This window comes from Haliaeetus leucocephalus, unplaced genomic scaffold (genome assembly GCF_000737465.1).
Source record: "Haliaeetus leucocephalus isolate CR32 unplaced genomic scaffold, Haliaeetus_leucocephalus-4.0 Scaffold282, whole genome shotgun sequence".
Lineage (NCBI taxonomy): Eukaryota > Metazoa > Chordata > Aves > Accipitriformes > Accipitridae > Haliaeetus > Haliaeetus leucocephalus.
The window spans coordinates 181,001-190,514 of record NW_010972718.1 but is presented as its reverse complement, the minus strand read 5'-3'; the positions used below and the strand labels follow the sequence as shown (position 1 = coordinate 190,514).

The 9,514-nt window shown below is 57.8% G+C and overlaps 1 protein-coding gene across 1 annotated transcript in view; it reads left to right on the top strand.

The window, feature by feature from the left end:
• Nucleotides 1-2,735: 2,735 nt before the first annotated feature.
• DDR1 (discoidin domain receptor tyrosine kinase 1) overlaps nucleotides 2,736-9,514 on the top strand; it is a 10,634-nt gene continuing 3,855 nt past the window's right edge. Inside the window, exons 1-11 of the mRNA XM_010569927.1 lie at nucleotides 2,736-2,826; nucleotides 3,169-3,271; nucleotides 3,880-4,108; nucleotides 4,630-4,777; nucleotides 4,965-5,067; nucleotides 5,813-5,999; nucleotides 6,365-6,611; nucleotides 7,468-7,596; nucleotides 7,692-7,846; nucleotides 8,115-8,304; nucleotides 9,108-9,171. Of these exons, the coding sequence (XP_010568229.1) occupies nucleotides 2,736-2,826; nucleotides 3,169-3,271; nucleotides 3,880-4,108; nucleotides 4,630-4,777; nucleotides 4,965-5,067; nucleotides 5,813-5,999; nucleotides 6,365-6,611; nucleotides 7,468-7,596; nucleotides 7,692-7,846; nucleotides 8,115-8,304; nucleotides 9,108-9,171 (1,646 nt within the window). The remainder of the gene's footprint in view (nucleotides 2,827-3,168; nucleotides 3,272-3,879; nucleotides 4,109-4,629; nucleotides 4,778-4,964; nucleotides 5,068-5,812; nucleotides 6,000-6,364; nucleotides 6,612-7,467; nucleotides 7,597-7,691; nucleotides 7,847-8,114; nucleotides 8,305-9,107; nucleotides 9,172-9,514) is intronic.

Here is a 9,514-nt window from a genome sequence, read left to right as displayed (position 1 = left end):
GGGGCACTTAGGGGGGATTGGGGGCACTTAGGGGGAGCTGGGGGGAATTTGGGGGGGCCTGGAGCAGCACACGATGCCCACAGAGGCATCAGCCCTATAGGATCTCTCTCCAGTCTTCCTTAGAGTGGCACCTATAGGATCTATAGGTGACCCCTTTACCTGCCCTGTGGCACTAGAGGGACCTATAGGGAGAAGCCCCATATATGGCCCTATACCCCCATATACCGACCCTCGTAGAACTCACCGCTGCCCTATAGGCTCCCGCCATATCGCCCCATATAGCACACAATAGACCTATGGGGCACCTATAAGTCTAGGGGCACCTATAGACCTGGAGTGTTAAACTCTGGAGCCTCTCTTCTCCCCATATGTACAGTGTTGAACCCTATGACCTCTATATGCACGGGGTGGTATAGGCAGGGGGCACCTATATAGCACCTTAAATACCCCATAACCCCCCCGCTCTTCACGTCCCTATGGCCCCATGGATGTACACAGCTTCTATACAATGCTGTCACATGGGGCTGTATAGGTTTATGTATGATATAGGGGAACCCTATATGTCCCTTTATCCACAGCCCTCTCTATATGTGTATATATGTGCCATATGTGGTGCGAGGCAGACTGCATCATATACAATGTATAGAGGTGTATACATGAAGCTATAGGTGCACGCATGCACGTATACACGCATTCAAAAGGCAGGCGTATAGGAATATAATGGGTTTCCCAGTATATATGTGCAAATATAGACATGTGTATGGCATCTAGTTCTACATAGTTAGGTGGATGTATACGGATATAGATGGTAACCACATATGTGCGTGGCTGTATACGTACATATATGCATATATGCATGTAAATATATGTGCACATATAGTTATGTGTATTATATATATGTGCATATATGTGTGTAAATATATATGCATGCATATAGTTGTGTGTATGATGTATAAATATATGTGCATATATGTGTGTAAATATATAGGTGCACATATAGTTATGTGTATTGTATATGTATGTGCACATATATAAGTGTATACATATACATACACACGTGACTATGCATGTATATGGGGACCTACATCTAACATACATACATATATACACACCTGTGATGTGCACATCCAGTTAATCCACAAACATATACATGCTTACGGCTAATGTATAGTGGACTGCTTAATGCATGTGAGCACATACGTGTCTATATGAGCATGTATATGGGGTGCATATTTATGTAATCCAGTGGATATATATGTGTGTGTGTGTATATGAATCTAGATATATATACACGTATATACACATATATTTGTGTGCGTAGATGTGTAAATGTGTATGTATGTGTAGGTGAACATATATGTGTGCTTGTATGTATGTGTATATGAACATATATGTATAACTGCATACTGCATACATGTCTAAGTCCACAGATGCATATAGGTGACTCTATATGGATGTATATAAGCACGCACACACGTGTAGCACTTTATGGGTGTGTTATAGGGATATATGTGCATATACACACTATATATGTTTCTATACATACACGTACATTCAGGTCAGGGTATATATACGTGTGTCTATGCACATGTATACACTGCACACATGTGCACGCAGAGCCGGGCATCTATAGGGCCAAGATCTATAGGTGCTCCCATAGGTGCCACCCGCGGGACCCCAGGGAGGAGTCAGGGCCTGATCCCGCCCCGGAGCAGCCCCCAGGTGTGTGTCATGGCATGATGAGGCGTGTCATGCAGTGTCATGGCATGTTGTTGTGTGTCTTGGGGTCATATGTTATTGCATGTTGTGTGTATTGTCTGTTACTGCATTTCATTGCGTGTCGTTGCATGTCACTGCATGTTGCATGTGTTGGGGTTATAGGTTATTGCGTGTTGGGATTGTGTGTCATTGCATTTTGTTACATGTTATTGCATGTTCTTGTGTGTTATTGTGTGGTGGTGTGTGTCATTGCATGTTGTGTGTTGTTGTATGTTGCATGTTATTGCATGTTGTAGTGTGTTATTCCATGCTGTTGCATGTTATTGCATGTTATCACATGTTGTTACATGTTATTGTGCGTTGTAACGTGTTATTGCACGTTATCACATGTTGTTATGTGTTATTGTGTGTTGTTACATGCTATCGCATGTTGGTGTTATCGCGCGTTGTTACGTGTTACCGCATGTTATCACACGTTGTCACATGTTATCACGCGTTGTTACGTGTTATCGCATGTTACGTGTTACGGTGTGTGGCGTGTCCCGGTCGCGCTCCGTGGCGTGTCCCGTGCTGGGGTGACACCAGGGTGGTCCCTGATGCCGGGGTCCCCTCTGGGTGTGGGGGAGGGGGTGGGAACCCGCCCGGGGGGGGCCCAGGCGTCCAGGCCCCGCCGCCCCCAGCTGCTGTTTCCCATCAGGCTGCAGCAGCTGGGGGGGGGCACATTCCAGCAATGCATTGTGGGAGCAGCTGCTGGGATGGGGCCCTCCCAGTCCTCCCAGTCCTCCCAGTTCCCCTTCCAGTGCCCCCAGTCCCTATCCCAGTGCCCCCAGTTCCCCTCCCAGTCCTCCCAGTTTCCTCTCAGTCCCCACCCCCCTCCTCCCAGTGCTCCCAGCTCCCCTCTCCATCCTCCCAGTTCCCTCCCAGTCCCCACTCCAGTCGTCCCAGTGCCTCCCAATGACTCCCAGTGTCCCCTCACTGTCCCCAGGTACGGTTACCGGGGGGGGGCTGGGGCCACCATGGGGGTCTTCCCCCTGCCCCTCCCCCTCCTGCTGCTGGCTGCGGGGACCCAGGCGTCCGGGCTGCAGCTCGATGGGCACCTCGACCTGGGTGAGACCGTATGGGAGCCTCTGGGTCCCCTATGGGGTCTATAGGGTTCCTATGGGGGGGGAGAGCTGTAGGGGGTGGGTAGGGGCCCCGTGGGGCTGTGGGTGCCCTATAGCGGCTCTGTGGGGTGGGTCGGCTCTATAGGGGCTGTATAGGGGCTGCATAGGGGGTCTGCAGGGGAGGAGGCTGGTGCATCTGCCGTGAGCCCCGTGTATCCCTCCTTCATGTCCCCCCCATGTCCCGATGTCCCCCCACGTCCCCAATGTCCCCCACATCCCCATTTCTCCCTGTGTCCCCCATGTCCCCAGTGTCCCCCGTGTCCCCAACGTCCCCCATGTCCCCCAGGCAGGTGCCGCTTTGCCCTGGGCATGGAGGACGGCTCCATCCCCGACAGCCGCCTCTCGGCCTCCAGCGCCTGGTCTGACTCCACTGCCGCCCGCCACGGCCGGTGAGCCCAGTACGCACCAGTATACACCAGTACACACCAGTATGGCCCAGTACTCCCCCTTCCCCCCTGCCCAGCATCCCCTCCCAGGGCTCCCCAATGTCCCCACTGCAGAGCCACCGCTGTCCACTGTGGCCAGGGAGTCCCAGTATGACCCAGTGTGTCCCCCAACACTGTCCTGTGCCATCCAGGGTCCCCTGGGTGTCCCCATGTCCCCTGGATGTCCCTGTAACCTCAGGTGTCCCCATGCCTGTGGGTGTCCCAAGCCCCTCTGTCCTCCTGGGTGTTCCCATGTCACTGGGTGTCCCCACAATGTCCTTGTGTTCCTCCAGGTATCCCCAGGATGTCCCCATTTGCTGAATATCCCCATGTTCCCCAGGTGTCCCCATGTCCCCTGGGTGTCCCCATGATGTCCCCATGTCCTTCTAGCATCCCCATGCACCCTGGGTGTCCCTAGGATGTCCCCATGTCCTCTGGGTGTTCCCAGGAGCCCCCACATCCCCACAACATCCCCATGTCCCCATCCTGGGCCACAGAGATGGTGACAGCACCTAGTGCCCCCAGGCATCCCCACGTCCCCGGTGTCCCCAGGATGTCCCCCTGTCCCCCAGGCTGGGTCGCAGCGATGGGGATGGTGCCTGGTGTCCCGCGGGTCCCGTCTTCCCAGAGGAAGAGGAGTTCCTGGAGGTGGACCTGGGTCGGCTGCACGTGGTGACACTGGTGGGGACACAGGGACGTCACGCCGGTGGCCATGGCAGGGAGTTTGCCCGTGCCTACCGGCTGCGCTACAGCCGTGACCGGCACCGCTGGCTGCGCTGGCGCGACCGATGGGGCGCTGAGGTGACCGGGGACCTTGGGGACATCTTGGGGACCTTGGAGATGTTGGGGTGCTGAGGTGACTGGGGACATTGAGGACATCTCGGGAATGTTGGGGTGCTGAGATGACCAGGGACCCTGGGGACATCTTGGGGACCTTGGAGATGTTGGGGTGCTGAGGTGACTGGGGACATTGAGGACATCTCGGGAATGTTGGGGTGCTGAGATGACCAGGGACCCTGGGGACATCTTGGGAATGTTGGAGATGTTGGGGTGCCAAGGTGCCTAAGGGCCTTGAGGACACCTTGGAGGTGTTGGGGTGCCAAGTTGACTGGGAATCTTGGGGACATCTTGGGGATGTTGGGGTGCTGAGGTGACTGGGGACCTTGGGGGGATCTTGGCGACCTTGGACGGTGGTGGGATCCCTGGAGATCCCTAGGAATCCCCGGGCTCATGGGGGGACAGGGATCCCATGGAGTCACCGGGGAGGTCCCCGGCGGTGGGACCTGTGTCCCCGGGGATCCCAGCAGATCCTGGTGACGCAGGTGATCGGGGGTAACGAGGACCCCGAGGGGGTGGTGCTGAAGGATCTGGCACCCCCCCCTGTGGCGCGGGCGCTGCGGGTCTACCCCCGGGCCCCCCGTGCCATGAGTGTCTGCCTGCGCCTGGAGCTTTACGGCTGTCCATGGGAGGGTGAGTGCCACCTTGTCACCCCCTTGTCACCTCCCTGTCACCCTGTGCCACCTCCAACCCACCCCATCACCCCCCAGTGCCACCCCATTTCAAACCCCAAGGGTGTCCCCAGGGTGGTGGTCCTCCATCCCCATGTCCCCCACTCAACCCCATGGTGGCCCCATGGTGATGTGTTCCCTGTCCCCAGCCGGGCTCCTGTCCTACACGGCACCACGGGGACAGGTGATGGCCCTCGACCCGGCGCCTGTTGTCCTCAACGACTCCACCTACGACGGATACAGCGTTGGCCCGTGAGTACCCAGATGTCTCCAACTGTCACCTGCCCCAGTCCCAAGAGCTCCCAAATTGGCCCCAGGTAGCCCCAAACCATCCCCAAATGTACCCAAACTGTCCCCAGACTGTCCCTGGACCTCTCTAGTGGTCCCCAGTGGTCTTCAAACTGTCCCCAGGTGTCCACAGCCAGCCTTGGCCATCTCCAAGTGTCCCCAAACCATCCCCAAGTGCCCCCAGACTGTTTCTGAACCTCCCCAGGTGTCTCCAGCTGTCCCCAAGTGTCCCCAAATGGCCCTTGGCCATCCCCCGCTGTCCCAAAGATCTCCAGACAGGCTCCGACTGTCCCCAAATTGTCCCCAATCATCCACCACTGTCCCTAGATGACCCCAAAGTGTCCCCAGATGGTCAACCACTGGCTCAAAACCGCTCCAACTGTTCCCTGCTGTCCCCAACTGTCCCCAACTAGCCCAAACTATCCCCAGATTGTCACCTGTTGGCCCAAAACAGTCACCCACTGTCCCAAAAGAGCCTCAGACTGTTCCCAGATTGTCCCATCTGGCCCCAGTTTTCCCCAATGTCCCCAAAACAGCCTCAATTGCCCCTAAATTGTGCTCTAGGTCCCATGGGGAGGGACCCAGCTGGGTGGGACCGAGGGACACAAGCATCTGGGTGTCACCCACAGCCCCAGGCTGCCCCACAGGGGGTTCCCAGGTGGGTGGGATGGGGGGACCAAGGTGTCGGGGTGTCCCCTGTCCCACCCAGGCTGCAGTTTGGGGGGCTGGGCCAGTTGGCGGATGGGGTGCTGGGACTGGATGACTTTGTGCGGAGCCGTGAGCGACGTCTTTGGCCGGGCTACGACTACGTGGGATGGCGTCGGCCCCCCGGCCCCCGACCCCACGTGGAGCTGGAGTTCGAGTTCGAGGGGCTCCGGACCTTCCACGCCATGCAGGTGCCCCGCGGCATGCTGGGATAGCAGGGGGGGCATGAGGCATGGTGGGAGGGTGGAAATACGAGTGGCCTAGGGCATTTTGGGGAGGGGGGGGGAGCTGGGGAGCAGGGGATGGTGTGCAATGGGGTCCCCCAGGGGATCATGGGATTGAGGACGATGGGTGGCCCGGGGCATCATGGGGGTTTGGGCAAGGGGTCTGCCCCAGGAATTGTGGGATTGGTCGGCCATGGCATGGACCCATAAGGGGCCACCATGTCAACCCCACCTTAGGGTCTGGATCTTCCCACTGGGGACCTGTTGGCTTAGCCTCACCCCAGCTGCTCCAGGGCATCATGGGATGGCGGCCAACACCCCTCACCCCCCAGGTTCATTGCAACAACATGCACACGCGGGGGGTGAGCATCTTCGGGGAGGTGGAGTGCCGCTTCAAGAGGAGCCTGGCCACGGCCTGGGAGCCCACCCCGGCCACCCACAGCCTGGCTGGGGCTGTCAAGGACCCCAGCGCCCGTTCAGTCACAGTGTCCTTGGGTGGGCGCCAGGCCCGCTTCATCCAGTGTCACTTCTTCTTCACCGGGGAGTGGATGCTCTTCAGTGAGATCACCTTCGTCTCGGGTGAGTCCGGCCATGTCAGGCCACCTCCAGACCTACCTGGGGCTTGGCATCCTCCCCCAACGGATTGGCTCTAGTGTTGGACACTTGGGTGATGGGGTGGTTGGTTGGGTGAAGGGGTCATTGTTTGGGTGATGGGGTGGTTAGTTGGGTAATGGGGTAGTTGGGTGGGTGGTAGGGTGGTTAGATGGGTGATGGGGTTGTTGGCTGGATGATGGGGTCGTTGGTTAGATGATGGGGTAGTTGGTTGGATGATGGGGTGGTTAGTTGGGTATTGGGGTGGGTGGTTGGATGATGGGGTGGTTAGTTGGGTGATGGGGTAGTTGGTTTGGTGATGGGATCATTGGTTAGATGATGGGGTGGTTAGTTGGGTGATGGGCAGGTTGGTTGGGTATCAGGGAGGTTGGCTAGTTGGATGCTGGTTGACCAGTCTAAGGGCTGGTTGTGAAATTGGTCAGTTAGCTGGTTGACTACTGAGCTGATTGAGTGGTGGGGTGGTTGGCTGGATGCAGGACTGGATTGTCAGTTGGTTAACCAGTCCAAGGGTGATCAGCTGGTTGCCTGTTGACTAGTTAGTTGGAGGATGGGGTGACATGTTCAATGTTTGAGTCATCACATGATTGGTTGGTGAGTTGGAGGACAGGTTGGCTGGCCAGTTGGTTAACGTTTGGTTGCTTAACTAGTTGCTTGGATTAAGTCAAAGCTGGTTGAGTGATTGGTTGGTTGGGGGTCAACCACCCTGTGAGCCAATGGGAAGGCAGTTTGTTTGAGCGGGTTGATCAATGGGTTGGAAGCCCTGGCCATTGTCCCGCCCTCGTTAACTAGCTCATTAAAGCATCATGGGGCTCTCTCCCCACAGACGCGGTGGAGGAGGCAGTGGGGGCCAGTGGGTGGCCCCCAGCTGCCCCCGCCGACCCCTCGGCAGGGGTCATGGCTGTCCCTGAGGATTCCTGGCATGGAGACATGGCTACCAACCTCACTACCTTGGGTAAGGCCGGGCTTAATGGGGCAGGGCTTAACAGGGTGGGATCTGAGGGGGCGGGGCCATAACAGCACCCTGCCAACCACCACCCCCCATGGCAGCCCCCGGGGAACCCAAGCCAGGGCAGCCAGTTGCCAAAGCTGACCACAGCCACACGTCCATCCTGATTGGCTGCCTAGTGGCCATCATCTTGCTCCTATTGGGCGTCATCTTCCTCATCCTCTGGCGGCAGTACTGGAAGAAAATACTGGGGAAGGTGAGCGGGGTAGTGGGGTCAACTGGGAGGAGCTGGGCACCCAGACATCTGGGTCCAGTGCCCAGGCTCTGGGAGGGTGGTGGGGTCAACTGGGAGGAGCTGGGCACCCAGACATCTGGGTCCAGTGCCCAGGCTCTGGGAGGGTGGTGGGGTCAACTGGGAGGAGCTGGGCACCCAGACATCTGGGTCCAGTGCCCAGGCTCTGGGAGGGTGGTGGGGTCAACTGGGCACCTGGATGCTTGGGTCCATCTGAGGGTCCTGCCCACAGGCCCAGCGCCGGCCCTCAGAGGACGAGCTGCGGGTGCAGCTCTCGGTGCCAGGTGACACCATCGTCATCAACAATGCAACCGGGGTGGCACGGGGACCCCCCCGCTATGAGCGCATCCCCCCGGGCCAAGGCGAGTACCAGGAGCCGACACGGCCACGGCCATCGCTGCCTCCGGCCCCCCCTGGACCCGGTGAGTGGAGAAGAGAGGAAGGGATGGATGGATGGATGGAAGAAGGGATGGTGGAAGACCATAGAGGAGTGATGGATGGAGAAATGGATGGATCAAGAGATGGATTGATGGATGGATGGATGGAGACCACATGGAGATGGGTGGATGGAGGAAGGGATGGTGGGAGACCATGGAGGAGTGATGGATGGGTGGAGGAAGGGCTGGGTGGAGGGATGGAGAGATGGATGGATCAAGAGATGGATGGATGGATGGGTGGATGGATGGAGACCACATGGGGATGGGTGGATGGGTGGATGGAAGAAGGGACGGTGAGAGACTGTAGAGGAGTGATGGATGGGTGGAGGAAGGGCTGGGCAGAGGGATGGAGAGATGGATGGATCAAGAGGTGGATGGATGGATGGATGGAGACCACGTGGAGGAAGATGGAGACAACTTGGATGGGTGGATGGATAGAGGGATGGATGGATGCAAATTACATATGCATGAGTGGATGAATGGAGAGATGTATGGATGAAGACTGTGTGGGGAGGGATGGATGGAGAGAGACCTGGATGGACGGAGACAACGTGGGGAAGTGGGGAGGGAGGGAATGGAGACCATCACGGGGATGGAGGGAGGGAGGAGCGGGTGGATGGACACCACGTGGAGGTTGATGAGGACCACGTGGACGGATGGACGGACGGGTAGATGGATGGAGACCACATGGCCACCACGCATGCCAGAGTCCATCCAACCCCCGTCCTCCTGCACTGGGAAGCAGAACCTCCTGGCCCCACCCCCTCAACTAATCCCACCCCCCGCAGCAGCACCCCTTGCCAACCCGGCCTATCGGCTCCTGCTGGCCACCTATGCCCAGCCAATGGGAGGGCTCGCTCGGGCCCCACCTGATGGGGCTAAGCCAATCAATACAGATGGTAAGGGCAGGGGGGTGGAGGGGGAGATGGGGAGCCCCGCCTCCAAGCCCCCTTGGCCCCACCCTCAGACATGACTGGCCCTGCCCCCTTTGGGAAGCCCCACCCCCTCTGGGTGAAGCCCCGCCTCCTGCTGGTATAAACTCCCCCTTGTTGAAGACCCACCCCTTTTCTGAAGCCCCACCTCTTCTTGCCATAGCCCCTCCTCTTTTGGCCTAGCCCTGCCGTAGCCCCCCCGGGTTGACTCCTCCCCTCCTGGTTTTAGCTCCTCCCCCTTGTTATAGCCCCTCCTCCTCTTG